The sequence below is a fragment of the Bos taurus genome, chromosome 27 (assembly GCF_002263795.3).
Source record: "Bos taurus isolate L1 Dominette 01449 registration number 42190680 breed Hereford chromosome 27, ARS-UCD2.0, whole genome shotgun sequence".
Lineage (NCBI taxonomy): Eukaryota > Metazoa > Chordata > Mammalia > Artiodactyla > Bovidae > Bos > Bos taurus.
Window position 1 is genome coordinate 14,250,014 of NC_037354.1, and position 16,272 is coordinate 14,266,285.

Sequence of the window (16,272 nt, forward strand, 5' to 3'; positions counted from 1 at the left end):
TTGCCTGGGAACTTCCACATCAGTTCAGTTCAGTCACTCAGTCATGTCTGACTCTTTGTGACTCCATGAGTCACAGCACGCCAGGCCTCTCTGTCCATCACCAACTCCTGGAGTTCACTCAAACTCATGTGCGTTGAATTGGTGATGTCATGCATCCATCGCATCCTCTGCCGCCCCCTTCACCTCCTGCCCCCAATCCCTCCCAGCATCAGAATCTTTTCCAATGAGTCAACTCTTCACATCAGATGGCCAAAATACTGGAGTTTCAGCTTCAGCGTCATTCCTTCCAATGAACACCCAGGACTGATCTCCTTTAGGATCTCCTTTAGGATCTCCTTGCTGTCCAAGGGACTCACAAGAGTCTTCTCCAGCACCACAGTTCAAAAGCATCGCTTCTTTGGGGCTCAGCTTTCTTTATAGTCCAACTCTCACATCCATACACGACCATTGGAAAAACCATAGCCTTGACTAGATGGACCTTTGTTGGCAAAGTAATATCTCTGCATTTTAATGTCTGGATCACAGTAAACTGTGGAAAATTCTGAAAGAGATGGGAATACCAGACCACCTGACCTGTCTCTTGAGAAACCTATATGCAGGTCAGGAAGCAATAGTTAGAACTCAACATGGAACAACAGACTGGTTCCAAGTAGGAAAAGGAGTACGTCAAGGCTGTATATTGTCACCCTGCTTATTTAACTTCTATGCAGAGTACATCATGAGAAAAGCTGGGCTGGAAGAAGCACAAGCTGGAATCAAGATTGCCGGGAGAAATATCAATAACCTCAGATATGCAGATGACACCACCTTATGGCAGAAAGTGAAGAGGAACTAAAAAGCCTCTTGATGAAAGTGAAAGAGGAGAGTGAAAAAGTGGGCTTAAAGCTCAACATTCAGAACACGAAGATCATGGCATCTGGTCCCATCACTTCATGGGAAATAGATAGGGAAACAGTGGGTACAGTGTCAGACTTTATTTTTTGGGGCTCCAAAATCACTGCAGATGGTGATTGCAGCCATGAAATTAAAGACACTTACTCCTGGGAAGGAAAGTTATGACCAACCTACAGAGGAGCTATAGTCTGTGGGGTCACAGAAAGTCAGACATGACTGAGCACAGCAGCAGGGAGCAATATATGACAGGGGACAGGGTCCTAGACCAAAAGTCAACAGGCTGACTGTTTTTCTTAGTTTCTCATTCTTGCTTTCCCATTAACCCACTGTTTGACCTTCGGCAATTATTTAACCACTCTCACCGTCAGCTCCCTCACGTATGAAATAAGCACGACCTCATGGTTCCCTTCTGGTGCTAACTTCCCATGATTTCGAAGAGCCAGGATCAAGTTTATTCTTTTATGGGAGCTCAAACTGCGCTTCTTCAAGTACCAACTCTTGTCTGATCTCTATCTGTATCTCATTCCTAGATTTAAACCTAAGGATAAGGCACAAGGAAAGACTGTCACAAACATACGGGAAAATACAGGTAATAATGACCTCATCTTATCAGCATTAGGAGGAACATGAAGACTAAAAAAATGGAATTGTTTTCCGGAAGGATCTATATGCTCCTCTGTCCGTAGGATTCTCCAGGCAAGAATACCTGGAGATTGCCATTTCCTCCTCCAGGGGATCTTCCTGACCCAGGGATCAAACTTGCATCTCTGTCTCCTGCATTGGCAGGCGGGTTCTTTGCCACTAGCGCTATCTGGGAAGCCCAGTATTGGGTAAGGAACTATACTAGTTGCTGTGAAAAGGTTTTATCGCCTTGGCTAAAATGTGGAGGAAAGGAAGTCATTTTATAAAAGGGCTTCCCACAGGAGGATTATCTTGTGCCATCTGAAACATTATTATCATCCTTTCTTTAAAATATTTTCTGGTATTTGGTGATCCTACAGTGCATACAGCTGTTACTCCCACTTTTTTGAGTGTGAATTCTTTATTTATTGATTTTGTTATTTCTCTTGCATAACATTGACCCTACTCAGATGTTTTATTGTTCTTAGGGTAGACACATGACTCAGACCTGCACAACCAGAATACTTCACATTCCGGGCTAGACTGCTTGACGAATAAAAATACGCCTCAACAGAATGAATGAATTCCCAAAAGGACCTCCAGCTGATCACAGAAACTACCAGGAAAGGCTCTTTCCAAAGTCTTTGCTGAGGTCTGGCAGATGTACATGCTATGGGCCGCTGGGGACCATCTTGCCATTTTGCAAGAAGAGCTTATCTGAGATTGAGGCTAACATAGAGAAAGCAAAGTCTAGAGGTGAAAAGAAACAGGCTTCCTGATTACATTGAGTACCTGGATCCCAAAAGTCTACTTCCTGGAATATCGGTAATAGAGCCAATAAATTCCCCTTTTCTGTTTAAGCAGAAGCTGTTTTAACTCATAATTAGTTTTGTCACGTGCAACTAAAATTAATCAAACTAGAATTTGTGAACCTGTAGAGGAAGCCCACAGTTACCCCACTTCTTCACATCAGTAGATACCCAAAAAGCCCTTATAAAATTGGGGTTATTGCTGTGCCACAGGTAAAGAAAGCAGAGTGCTATCACGTCTTATCTGACTTTCATTTTATATGCTAATTTTTTAGAAACTAACCCTCATGAAAGATGTAACTTCACAATCCTATTTAACTCACACAGCAGCAAACACATTTATTGACATTTATTAATGTCAAGGCTTAATGCAAAAACAAAATGGAGGAACACTTTAGAATTCTCTACCTGAGGCCAGTTCACCACTAGGGGTTAGATTTTCTCTTCGAGCCAGATTTTCTGAATGTCCAAATATCTGTTATATGGCCTCTGCCCCAGAATTTTTTTACCTTACATGGGAATCAAGAGCTAACCATCTAAAGTTGATAGATTAAGAAATTAAAGATTAAATATAATATTTAAATGTGTGACAGGTGACCAACAGAAGAACACGAAATATTTAACAAACATTGGGTGAGGGAAGAGACTGTGTAAGTGATACAGATTTATCATTTTTCACATTCAGAGGTGAAATGAAATGCATAAAGTTTAAAAATCAAGAAATAATGTAAGTATGGGCTTTCCAAGTGGCACTAGAGGTACAGAATCCACCTGCCAATGCAGGAAATGCGGTTTCCTTCCCTGGGTTGGAACGACCCCACTATTCTTGCCTGGAGAATTCCATGGACAGAGGAGCCTATTAGGCTACAGTCCATGGGGTCACAAAGAGTCATCAGACATGACTGAGTGCGCGCACGCACGCACACACACACACACACATACACGATGTAAGCATATAATGTGGAGTTATGAAAATAGCTCCCCAAAGAAACCAAGACAGAGACTGATATTAATTATAATCTCTATAGAGGGCAACCAGGCTGAGAAGGGAGGGATGTTTTCACTTTCAATTCTCTTTAGACATTTTCTTTCTGTATGTATGTATAATTTACAATTTTAAAAAACTTTACCAGAACTTAACTGTTTATCTAGGCAGCTTGCTCCCTGTTCTCCAAAACGTCCATTTCAAGCATTCTCTACTCCATCACACAGACTCCATCTCACCTCCCATCTCCAATCTTTACAAACTTTTTTTTCTTTTAAAATGGAGGCAAGATTTCTCCATCTACCTGAGGTTAATCTCTCCTCCTCCATGTTGGATCCCAGACCCTCTGACTTCTTCAGAAATTTTCTTTTAACACCCTTTTCGACCGTATCCTCAAACCCTCTCTCCTTTAGCTCCTCCCAGTCGGCTGGTACACACACTGAAGCTACTCTCATCTTAAATTTAAAAACTGCCTGGATCCATGACCCTCTCTAGCTTCCTCTCTCTTCTCTCTTTCACAGCCAGTGTCTCCGCTTCCTACTCCTGAAGTTACTCCAAGACAGAGCCTGCCTCCATCACTCCACCAAAACTACTTTTGCTAAGCCAATGGTTCCAGTCTCTAATGTGTGTGTTCTGTGTGCTCTGTCATGTCAGCCTCTTTGTGACCCCATGGACTTTAGCCCACCAGGTCCCTCTGTCCATGGGATTTTCCCGGAAAGAATACTGGAGTAGGGATTGAATCCATGTCTCCTGCATTGACAGGCGGATTCTTTACCACTGAGCCTCCTGGGAAGCCACTGGATCATTAATACCAGTATTCCTCGCTTTTGATTTCTCCACAGGGTTGACCTAAAACAATAAGACAGTCAGTTGTTTTCCCAGTAAAAATGGATTTACTCAGGAACAGCAAAGGATTGCAATTTAGAACATGCAAATTTGGATTGCCATTTCCTTCTCCAGAGATCTTCCCAACCCAGGGCTTGAACCCAGATTTCCCGGGATTGTAGACAGACGCTTTACCGTCTGAGCCACCAGGGAAGTATATAGGCCAGATAGAAAAAATAGGCAAGTCCAAAAACCAAAGGAGAGGAGGGCTGTTTTATAGAGGAGAAGGAATTGGGTAGGGCTAGTATAAACAAAGAGTCCATTGGAGGAAACTGGAAGTTTGAAGTGTAGTGGCTTTTTAAATTTTTCATTTTTAACTGACAGATAATTGTGTTACAGTATTGTGTTGGTTTCTACCAAACATCAACATGAATCAGCTGTAGGTTTACCCATGTCCCCTCCCACTTGAACATCCCACCCACCTCTTTCCCATTCCACCCCTCTAGGTTGTTACCGAGCTTGAGTTCCTCGGCTGATTTTCAGTCTCTCATTGACTAGGTTGTTGCCTGGGGAGGAGAAATTCATCCCCCAGCTGGGTTGTGAAGTAATAGCCTGTTTCCTGTTGAAGACACAAAGGCACCTTTTCTTACTGGGTCAGCAATTGACCTTGAGTGTAACGGCTTGAGCAGGCTCCCTTCTGGACTCCCCACTTCATCGTATTTATTTTTTTTTTTTAAGGGACTGGTGAGATGGCAACACTTTATTAGGCTGGGCCAGCCAGGAAGCAAAGTGGACTGAGCCAATGCATGCCCAGCATCTGCGGGGGATGGGCTCCAGGGCACAACCCTGGTGCTCCCCACTCAGGGCGGCACCGTGGAGGGGGCACCGTAGGTCTGGAAGTGTTCATGGGCCCGCTGGTATGTGAGCAGTCTCAGGGACATGGTGGCCACAGCCACCTCTAGCCCCAGCTGCTGGGTGATCTCCACTGTGTTGTCATTAGCCAGCTACAAGGAGGCCAGCACGAAGCGACACACTTCAAAAGCAGCCTGGCCTGCCACCAGCTTTGCAAAGGGACGCCACTGGTTGAGTTGGCTGAACCTCGAGACCTGGTCCCCACAGGTATGGATGTCAAAGGGCATGTGCTCCTCCTGTTCCGGGAGCAGGGTCTGGATGGTGTCCTCCCAGTCCCGGACGTGCTGCTTCAGCTCTGTCTCCTGGACGAGCTCCTGCTTCCAGGTGGTGACGAAGAGCTCCACATTCTTTTGGACCAGCTCCTCCCAGTGCAGGGACACTGGTGTGGCTGCCGCTTCCCTCTCTGCCTTTTCCCCGGGCTCTGCCGCCTTGGGCTCTGTGTACTCCTCGGGCTCTAGGAAGTCATCTGCTGCTCCCAGGTCTTCCACGGAGTCCTACAGGCAGTCTTCCTCCACAGACCACGGCCCCTCCTCAGCCCTTGGAAGTGGCACTGCTCAGCCACCTTCCTTCTCTGCAGCTTCTGGAATGTCTCCAGCTGCTCCCTCACATGCTTCCAGTACAGAACCTCCATGGCTGCGAAGGAAGGGCCCTTTCGCCAGGGCCTCCTGCTGCCGGCGTGGGGCCGAGTACTAGTGGAAGTCCTGCAGCTTGACGCCACCCTTCCTCTTTCGCTTCTGTCCTGGCACCTCCTCCTCGAGGGAGGCACGGAGTAGGGCCTCCCTTTCCTGCAGCGCTCAGAATCCAGGGACTCGAAGGGCTCCAGGCCCTGCCAGGGGTCTGGGGTCTCCTTCAGCCAGGATGCAGGCTCCAAGGCCTCCTTCCGCTCCCGGAGTGGGCTCTTGAGGCTCGATCGGGACCTCAAGGGCTGAGGCCTCAGTGGGCTCCGCTGTCCGCTCTGCATTCTCTTCAGCCTTTTCCGCACCCCAGCTTCTGGGCACTGGGCCCTCCGGAGAGGTGCCTGGCTCCTGGGAGATGCTGAGCACCAGGCCGGGACTCCCCCACACACAGAGATTTCCATGGGCTGCTCCTCAACCCTACCAGGCTCCTTCTGGTTCCTTGGCAGCAGTGCCTCCATGAGGGACACTCCCACCGGCTCCAACAAGAACATTATTCTGGGGCGGGGATTCATCCTAAAATCCTTCCAGCGGGCCAGGACCTCCCCCTGCCGGCTGTACAGGGGGTTACTATTCTTCATCTCGTCAGGGGCTACCGGGGCATCGGGCAGGAGGCTGATGAGGGTCCCACTGAGGACCTGGTCACCCCGAGAGCCGCATTAACACAGGAGTCAGAGAGGTCGTCCAACGACAGGAACTTATGCGCCACCTCCTGGGGGGCCCTAGAGTTGCCTCCCCTACGGTCCCATCTTCCAGCTCGGAGAAGGGCTGCTTGGCCCGCTTCTGGCCAGAGATGAAGTCGACATCCTGGTGCGCCAGGGAGTAGAGCTAGTCCGCCTTCTGACTGGAGATACAAAGGAGCCTTGCATCAACTGTGCCGCTTCAGTGAAGTTCATTGTGGTTTTGCCTTTGTCAAAAGAAACGCAGATCTGGTCCAGCTCCTCTAGATATTCGCCCAGCTGGGCCGTCACGTCCACCTCCCAGTTTCTGCTGAGGTAGCGGGTGGGTAGCAGGAGGTGGGCGAAGAAGCTCCTCAACGTCCTCCATGTTCTGGAGGGGCCGGATCAGCCCGGGGACCGCAGTGCCGGCTTCAAGAGGGGCCAGTGTGCTCAGCCCGCCACTAGTTCTGGAGCCATTTTCCTCCACTCCATTTTAAATGGTTTCTCTCTGTTCACAGAACAGCTTCTGACACAGGGGACTATGCTCTTCTTAAAACAGTCTCGTCATTGACTTTCAGGACACACACACATCACCACTGTGATTATGTTATCAAAAGCTCGGCCTCCCTGTACACCAATGCTGAATCAAATCCTGGAAACAGAGTTTTGGGAGAAGTAAAAAAGGGTAGATAGTTTTATTGCTTTACCAGACAAAAGGCGGCAGACTAGACTTCTGCCTCGAAAAACTGTGTCTCAACCCTGGAGAACTTGCTAAGGGGTTTGAACAGGAGTTCAAAAGGTGGGGGTCTCTGACAAGATTAGGGCATGAGCACGGCTTGTGTGTGTGTGTGTGTGTGTGTTGCTCATATCCTCTGTCCGTGGGATTCTCCATGGCAAGAATACTGGAGCAGGTTGTCATGCCCTTCTCCAGGGAAAGATTTCCCAACCCAGGGATCTAACCTGGGTCTCCTGCATTACAGGCAGATTCTTTACCACCTGAGCCCCCAGGGAAGCCCTTAATCTTGTCTCACGTGATGGCCTCCTAATCTTAATAAGTTTGTCTGATCCCTTTAATCTCATGTCAGGTGATTTCTTGATCTTCTCTGTGCTCACTTCTCTCCTAAAGGCCAGCCCAACCTGGTTCAGGGCACTAGTGGCTTGTCTTTTTCCAAAGGTCCAGGCAGAGCCTCCAAGCCAGGCTTTAACAATACATGAACTATGAACTTCCAGATGTTCAGGCTGGTTTTAGAAAAGGCAGAGGAACCAGAGATCAAATTGCCAACATCTGCTGGATCATCAAAAAAGCAAGAGAATTCCAGAAAAACATCTATTTCTGCTTTACTGATTATGCCAAAGCCTTGGACTGTGTGGATCACAGTAAACTGTGGAAAATTCTGAAAGAGATGGGAATACCAGACCACCTGACCTGCCTCCTGAGAGATCCGTACACAGATCAGGAAGCAACAGTTAGAACTGGATATGGAGCAACAGACAAGTTCCACATAGGAAAAGGAATACCTCAAGGCTGTATATTGTCACCCTGCTTATTCAACTTATATGCAGAGTACATCATGAGAAACGCTGGGCTGGAAGAAGCACAAGCTGGAATCAAGATTGCTGGGAGAAATATCAATAACCTCAGATATGCAGATGACACCCCTTTATGGCAGAAAGTGAAGAAGAACTAAAGAGCCTCTTGGTTTTTCCTTTGATGAATTATCTGGCATGGGGGAGACAACAAGTATGATTCCACACCTAGATGATATCTGGACATTTTATTTTTTTTATTTAAATTTTTTATTGGAATATAATTGCTTTACAGTGTTGTTAGTGTCTCCTGTATAACCAGGTGAATCAGCTATATGTATCCATATACCCCTCCCTCTTGAGCGTCCCTCCTGAGCCTCCCTCCCACACATGCCACCCTTCTAGCTCATCACAGAGCACTGAGCTGAGCTCCCTGTGCTATACAACCTCTCCTTCCCCCGTGAGTTCACAAGTCCATTCTCTTAAGTCTGCATCTTTATTCCTGTCCTGCAAATAGGTTCATCAGTATCATTTTTCTAGAATCCACATCTATGCATTAATATACGATATTTGTTTTCCTCTTCCTTTTAAAAAAAATACGCAGATTCTACTTCGCCAAAAAAGAGGCTAATGATTTACATTTAATAACTTCAAATTATATGTGTGTGTGTGTATATATATATAAACTTAGTCTAAAATAAAAATGACCTTTCAATGTTCCTAGCTATTCAAAAATAAATTACTTTTATTTGTAATAAAGAGAAAACATGATTGCTACTTTGGGGTATTTAATAACTTAGTAAATTGAGTTATTTGCGGTTTTCCTCAAATAACATAATTTCAGATTAGCATTACTGTAGAGTGCTCAGTCTCTAAGTCCTGTCCCACTCTTTGTGACCCCATGAACTGCAGCCCACAGGCTCCTCTGTCGATGGGGTTTTCCAGGCAAGGATACTGGATATCTGGACATTTTAAACCAAGAATTTCCTTTTCTTTCCCTGTTGCTTTGGAGGGCACTCAAATAGAGCCTGGATTTCAAAATTGATTGTTAAAATTATAATAAAAGCATTTTGGGCTGAAAGCTGGAGTATTTGTTCTTTGAAGGAGCCAGATGCTTGACCTAAAAGATACGTCTTTTTTTTTTTTTTTTTTTAAGGTTTACTTTGCATATGAAGGTTCAGGGCATAGATCACGGACCACGAAGTTAAGAATAATAGCATATATCGTACTAAAAAAAAAACCTGCCTTCTCACTATTAGGAGACAAATCACTGGACTAGAGGGAGGAAGGATTCGGAGAGAAAAGGAGAGAAGGGAACTTGTGAAAACCAATGAGGGTAGGGTAGGCTGAGAGGGAGGGACTGTTGACTCCGCCTCAGTTCAGTTCAGTCGCTCAGTCGTCCGACTCTTTGCGACCCCATGGACTGCAGCATGCCAGGCCTCCCTGTCCATCACCAGCTCCCGGATTTACTCAAACTCATGCCTATTGAGTCGGTGATGCCATCCAACCATCTCAACACCTAATATTGGAAACATAAGCAAGTCGGGAGTAATGTTAAGTGTGGACATTCTAAAATGGGAGAAAAAAAATGCAAAGAAAAAAGTGCTCTAAGAGGGTAAAGTTGGGGTCATGGAGACAAATGACTTCTTTCCGTCCAGCTAGACGTCACTCTTTATAAATTTAACGAAATACGGAGCCAGAAGTTCCTGGGGCAGCGTTCGATATTGACCAAAAATCCACCCAAGAGGAAGCAGTACAGCTTGAGTTGAACTGTGGAAACCAAACCCAAATCTGCGGGGTCAGGGCTGGTTTCAAAGACTGGGCTCCACAGAGCAACATCGACCTGGATAAAAGTTATCATTGATCTTTAATAGCACAATTTAAACGAAAATGCCCCTGCACATCCCTAAATGCCCCGAGACCCGAACGGCTTCAAAATGCCTCGCCTATCTATATTCGAAACGGCGCTGGATGCTGTTTTCCACATAACCAAAAGATGAAAGCGAGCTTTATTTTGGCCCTGCTCGAAACCAGCGTCCTGGGGCCGAGACGCCAGACCTCGCGTTGGGACAGCAGCTCGAGTCAGCGGGGACGCGCGCCACACGCGAGGACTCGGCCGGCCCCGCCCAGCCAGTCCGCATTCCCAGATGCCCTCGGCCGCCCCCAGGAGCGGCGGGCCAGGGGCGGGAGGGAGGAAGCCGGAGCGCGCGGCGTCACAAAGCCGACCCGGAACGGGGAGGCGGGCGCAGAGGTCGAGGGTACCCCAGGCCAACCCACAGGCGAACCGCCCTCTTGGGGCGGGAGGCGCGCGCCCGCCTGCCCTTGCTCCGCCTCCCCTCCCCCCGCTGCCGTCGGGGCCGCGGCGTCGCGGCAGCTCGCGCGCCGCAAAGCGTCCTGGGAGAACCGGCTCGCGCCGGAAGGACGCGCGGGCGCTCGGCGGCTACGAGGTTATAAAAGGGAAGGAGCCGGCGGCGGGCGGAAGTGGGCGGTTCAGCTGTTCCCGGCGCTGTTGTTTGGGCCTCTGGAGGGGCGTTCTCTGGAGGGCCGCCGGTGCAGGCCGCAGTGACAGGGCCGCTCACCTCGCGCCCCGCGCCTGCCTCCCGGCTCAGAGTCCGCTCCCGGCCTCCGCGACCCGCAGGCCCAACATGGCGCAGGACGTGTCGGAATACCTGAGCCAGAACCCGCGGGTGGCCGCTTGGGTGGAGGCGCTGCGCTGCGACGGCGAGACCGACAAACACTGGCGCCACCGCCGAGAGTTCCTGCTCCGCAACGCCGGGGACCTGGCCCCCGCCGGCGGCGCTGCCTCCGCTCCCCGGGAGGAGGCCGCCGATGCCGAGAGCGGGACCCGCAATCGGCAGCTGCAGCAGCTCATCTCCTTTTCCATGGCCTGGGCCAACCACGTCTTCCTCGGGTGCCGGTGAGTGAGCCCGCGTCCCCGAGCAGCTCTCCCGAGGCCCGGAGCCGTCGGCCGAGAGGGGGAGTGGTGAAGCGCGGGAATCCGCGGGACCTGCTGCCCTCTAAGGGCGAGAAGGGCGTCTCTTGGCAGAAGCCGACACAATTCACGGTCCGGAGGTGCCCCCGTAGCGTGGGGGAGCTGCCGTTGGTGTCGTTGGCGATGAGCTGACAATGCTCTTGTGGGGAAAGTGACACTAAATCTAAATTAGGATTGTAAGAAAGGGCCCCGCCTCCCAGACCCTGGGCGTTTGTGTGTGAAGTTCCAGGAAACCGAAAGTTCCTGGCGGTTGGTTCAGTTTCTTGTTTACTACCAGGAAATGCAGTTCCTGTGGCCTGCAGTTTTTGTACCCTAGAGGTGGCAGCGGAGCAGAAACACTTTCTGAAGCGTCTCTCCCTTCTTGTTACAGGTACCCTCAAAAAGTTATGGATAAAATACTTAGTATGGCTGAAGGCATCAAAGTGACAGATGCTCCAATCCATATCACAAGAGACGAACTGGTTGCCAAGGTGAAGAAAAGAGGGATATCGAGTAGCAATGGTTAGCAGATCATAGATGTGAACATACATAGGAGTTTAGAACTTAAGTTTGATGTAATTAGGAATTATCGTTACTAATTTTTTAATGAGTTATAATTTTTATAATGTTAATAATCAAGTTGGAATGTTAAATTATGTGTTTATATGCTTTAGGCTTTGAATTTGATAGTTTCCTTTGACTGCCATGAGATTTCGAAGTGTCAAATGTTACCTATGCTGTTAATGTTTTAATGTTAGAAATTATTGATGTTATTCAACGCTGTTTTAAGAATTAATGAAGTTATTCCACACTTTGTAAAGAATTTACAAATCCTGAAGTAATTTCACCTTACCTTGTGCCTTTGTTTTAATATGTGTATCTGTCTTGTACATTTTGAGCTGATGTGTGTGTGTGAAGTAGACTTATATATCTGCTTTCCTTTTTTTCAGAAGGGGTAGAAGAGCCAGCCAAAAAACGAGCCATAGAAGGGAAAAACAATTCTGCAGTTGAGCAAGATCGTCTGAAAATTCCTGCTAAAACATCAGGTCAGCAGGAGAGCAGCTCAACCTGTTCGGGTTCCTCTTCCAAATCACAGAGTAGTGGGAACTCAGCTCTGAGCTCCAGCAACCCGAGTCAGAATAGCAGCGCCACAAGTGATGGAGAGCGGGCAGTTGCCAGCCAAAGCAGCAGCAGCACTGCCTCTCAGGTGACAGCGGTAGGGTCTGGAAAAGCTTCTGAACCAGAAGTTCCAGATAAACATGGTTCGGCATCATTTGTTTCTTCATTGTTGAAATCCAGTGTGAATAGTCATGTAACCCAGTCCACTGATTCCAGACAACAAAGTGGATCGCCGAAAAAGAGTGCTTTGGAAGGCTCGTCCACCTCAGCCTCTCAAAGCGTCTCAGAGATTGAGGTGCCCTTATTGGGCTCCTCAGGAAGCTCAGAAGTAGAGTTGCCACTGTTGTCTTCTAAACCTAGTTCAGAGACAGCTTCCAGCGGGTTAACTTCTAAAGCCAGTTCAGAGGCAAGTGTTTCATCATCGGTTTCTAAAAACAGTTCGTCATCAGGCACATCTTCACTAACCCCCAAGAGCAACACCTCAGTGAACACAATGCTGACTTCCAAAAGCGCTTCACAGGTAGCTGCGTCACTGTTAGCTTCCAAGAACAGCTCCCAGACCAGTGGCTCTCTGGTCTCCAAAAACACTGCGATAGCAAGTGTGTCCCAGCTGGCTTCTAAGAGTAGTTCTCAGACCAGCACGGCACAGCTGCCTTCCAAAAGTACTTCACAGTCGAGTGAGAGTTCTGTCAAGTTCTCTTGTTGCAAGTTAACCAACGAAGATGTGAAACAGAAACAACCTTTTTTCAACAGACTGTATAAAACAGTGGCATGGAAGTTGGTGGCTGTCGGTGGCTTTAGTCCCAATGTGAATCATGGCGAGCTCTTAAACGCAGCTATCGAGGCTCTGAAAGCCACACTGGATGTGTTTTTTGTCCCGCTAAAAGAACTGGCAGATCTGCCTCAAAACAAGAGTTCTCAAGAAAGTATTGTTTGTGAATTGAGATGTAAATCTGTGTATTTGGGCACTGGCTGTGGAAAAAGCAAAGAAAATGCTAAAGCAGTTGCATCAAGAGAAGCCTTGAAGTTATTTCTCAAGAAAAAGGTAGTGGTAAAAATATGTAAAAGGAAATACAGAGGCAGTGAAATAGAAGACTTAGTACTCCTCGATGAAGAATCCAGGCCTGTAAACTTGCCTCCAGCATTAAAACATCCTCAAGAATTACTGTAATATGTCCAAAATATCAGTGTGTACATTATCTGGTATTTGAAGAGACAAACTGGCTTACTTTTGTATTTGAAACACAAGCTTTCACAAATTTTGTATTGCTTTTTTCCAGTTTTGCAGAAAATTTACATTCTAGTTCTCTTCACACAGTGGAAGTTGTAAATAATTTGTGAATGACAGTATACATTAAAAGGTTTATGCATTACCGGCATACCAGTATGCTGTTTTATTTGCTGAAGAAAATACCGTCTTCTATTTTTAATGACACATTAGGTACGATGTGTAGTTCTGTAGTCTTGAAATTTTTGTACTACTTTCAATTTGGTGAAAAATGTATAAGTTGTCTACCATGCTTTTTCTTTTCCTAGCTGAATAAACTTTCACATCAAAGAAAAGGGGACCATAGTATTTGAATGTCTGAAAGTCTGTGAAGCTTAAGGTTTTAAGAATGTTGCCCATAATACTGAACGTCTGTTAAAGAATAAGAGAAAATAGTTGCCTCAGACTATTTTTATGAGAAGTTGTAAGCATTTTTAAAATATAAAGCAGTGTAAAATACTTGTTTATTTTATTCTGAAGTTGTTTGAAATTCACCATGATTTTGACCTCTGCAGATTCTTTAAGTGGGTTAATTTATGTTTTGAGGTAAACTATATTACCCTTTTTCTTAAAGACATAAATGTGGGTTTCTATATTAAGCATATTTTGTGACTACTATAATTAACGGATTGATTTGTTTAGATATTAAATGCTTTAAGCTGTTTTACCTTTTCGAGAAGTTGTGGTTTTTTTTGGTTTTTTTTTTTCAGCCCCGAAGTCAGAACCAATTCTTGCGAATAGGCTTCATGTTACTAGTCATCGTAAGTTACAACTGGGTAATTTTTCACAACTTGATGCAGTTTTCTATGGATAGTGAGGTTAACAGTTTGCAAATCTAGAAGCAGAACCAGGTGTTCTATTTTTGTTTACAAATCTCAGAAAAACACTGGGCAGGCAGTAGAAAAGCTAAGCTCAGCTCTTTAATGAGCCTGTTCAATTGAATTACATTTGTAGGTAATGAAATGAAGTCCTGCTTCTGTGTCCTAAGTGATTCAGACTGGATTACTCTCTGGCCTTCTGGCTTTCTAAAATTGCTGCACTTTGACCATTGATGTGATAATGTACCGAGAAAAATCAGGACATGACCTTTTACATGGCAGTTGTGTTGGAGTAGGAAAATTGGGCATAAACAGTAAAATTTAAGTATGCAGAAGTTACTTCTAAATTTTATATTTTAGAAATAATAGAAGACAGTACATATACTTGAAATAATTTTTTATTTCACTGGACAACTTAAAAATGATTCATTTTCGAGCATGTTAAATTGGATACCAAAGTTTAAAATGCATAGTCTGTGAATGGGTTGCCTTTATATATTGTGAGGAGCAGTAACATGAGTGTTGTGAAAGCTGTTTTAATTACCTGTTTCCTCAGCCTTGTAATTTGTGGGTCAGTGATTACAAGAATAAATTTCTGTAATGTATCTAAATTAGATGGTTTAATAATTGTCTAAATTGGCTAAATTTCAAGTTAATATAAAAGCAATTGAAAATGTTTTAAATTACAGTAAACTTTTTATATGGTAGAACTGGAGGAAGCTGCTTAGTGTAAAAACACATCTAATTTATAAACACTTGCTATCACTATTTAAAGAATCCCTGGTTTAAGAGAAACGCATATTTTACAGTTCTTCATAATAGCATAGGACAGAAGAAAAGCAGCTTTGGAATCTTATTCTTGAGATAGAATCTTGGCTCTGCCCCTTTAAGTAGGCATGTAACTGGGATTTCAACCTTTTAACTTCATCTGTAAAATAGACAAGCTGCCTCAGAACCTAGGGGAACAAACAAGGTAATACCTGCAAAGCGCACCATAACTGAGGAATTGCCTGGATGTGTGTTCTCATTTTCTCAGATTCTGATGAGTAGCTTTTATCATTTGGCCCATTTTCAGATGAAACTAAAAAAGTAATGTGGTCAAAGAGCAAATTCAAATCCTATCTGATTCCAGAGTCCAAGCTTACTATGTTTTATTGCTTAACAATCTTTCTCACTTCTCTAAAGGCCAACATTTCTGAAAATTCCTTAAACTGGTTTCCTACTAGTTTTAAGTGACCACATTATTCCAAAGGCTCATTTCCTTGAACTGAGTCACTTTCAGTTCAGTCCAGTCAACTGCTCAGTCGTGTCCGACTCTTTGCGACCCCATGAATCGCAGCACACCAGGCCTCCCTGTCCATCACCAACTCCCAGAGTTCACTCAGACTCACGTCCATCAAGTCAGTGATGCCATCCAGCCATCTCATCCTCTGTCATCCCCTTCTCCTGCCCCCAATCCCTCCCAGCATCAGAGTCTTTTCCAATGAGTCAACTCTTCCCATGAGGTGGCCAAAGTACTGGAGATTCAGCTTTAAGCATCACTCCTTCCAAAGAACACCCAGGGCTGATCTCCTTTAGAATGGACTGGTTGGATCTCCTTGCAGTCCAAGGGACTCTCAAGAGTCTTCTCCAACACCACAGTTCAAAACCATCAATTCTTCAGTGCTTAGCTTTCTTTATAGTCCAATTCTCACATCCATACATGACCACTGGAAAAACCATAGCCTTGACTAGACGGACCTTTGTTGGCAAAGTAATGTCTCTGCTTTTGAATATGCTATCTAGGTTGGTCATAACTTTCCTTCCAAGGAGTAAGCGTCTTTTAATTTCATGGCTGCAGTCACCATCTGCAGTGATTTTGGAGCCCCCAAAAATAAAGTCTGATACTGTTTCCACTGTTTCTCCATCTATTTCCCATGAAGAGTCACTTTAGGAGCCCTAATACTTGTACTTTTTATACTGTTCATGGGGTTCTCAAGGCAAGAATACTGAAGTTTGCCATTCCCTTCTCCAGTGGACCACATTCTGTCAGACCTCTCCACCATGACCCGCCTGTCTTGGGTGGCCCCACAGGGCATGGCTTAGTTTCATTGAGTTAGACAAGGCTGTGGTCCTAGTGTAATCAGATTGACTAGTTGGTGATAGCCAGGGAGGCCTGGCGTGCTGCGATTCATGGGGTCGCAAAGAGTCG

At 45.9% G+C, this 16,272-nt stretch overlaps 1 protein-coding gene, 1 long non-coding RNA gene and 1 pseudogene across 3 annotated transcripts; 1 reads left to right on the forward strand and 2 right to left on the reverse strand.

Annotated features, from left to right (window-relative positions):
• Window positions 1-302: 302 nt before the first annotated feature.
• LOC101907089 (condensin-2 complex subunit H2-like) lies at window positions 303-6,784 on the reverse strand (annotated as a pseudogene).
• A 1,332-nt stretch (window positions 6,785-8,116) lies between these two features.
• LOC132344045 (uncharacterized) lies at window positions 8,117-10,662 on the reverse strand. The gene is made up of 2 exons (XR_009493121.1): window positions 10,576-10,662; window positions 8,117-9,425 (listed from the first exon to the last, which is right to left on the reverse strand). It is a non-coding gene; the product is annotated as an uncharacterized lncRNA (long non-coding RNA).
• CDKN2AIP (CDKN2A interacting protein) lies at window positions 10,384-13,936 on the forward strand. Of its 2 annotated transcripts, none has more exons than XM_005225979.5 (3): window positions 10,384-10,823; window positions 11,269-11,368; window positions 11,828-13,936. In XM_005225979.5, the coding sequence occupies exons 1-3, from the start codon at window positions 10,552-10,554 to the stop codon at window positions 11,834-11,836; spliced, it is 381 nt and encodes a 126-aa protein (XP_005226036.3). In that variant the 5' UTR covers window positions 10,384-10,551; the 3' UTR covers window positions 11,837-13,936.
• Window positions 13,937-16,272: the final 2,336 nt, after the last annotated feature.

Excerpts from the sequence above, each read along its gene's own strand:
- CDKN2AIP (XM_005225979.5), top strand. The coding sequence starts at position 10,552 with ATGGCGCAGGACGTGTCGGAATACCTGAGCCAGAACCCGCGGGTGGCC. Across the intron at positions 10,824-11,268 it reads CACGTCTTCCTCGGGTGCCG|GTACCCTCAAAAAGTTATGG; the intron begins GTGAGTGAGCCC and ends TTCTTGTTACAG.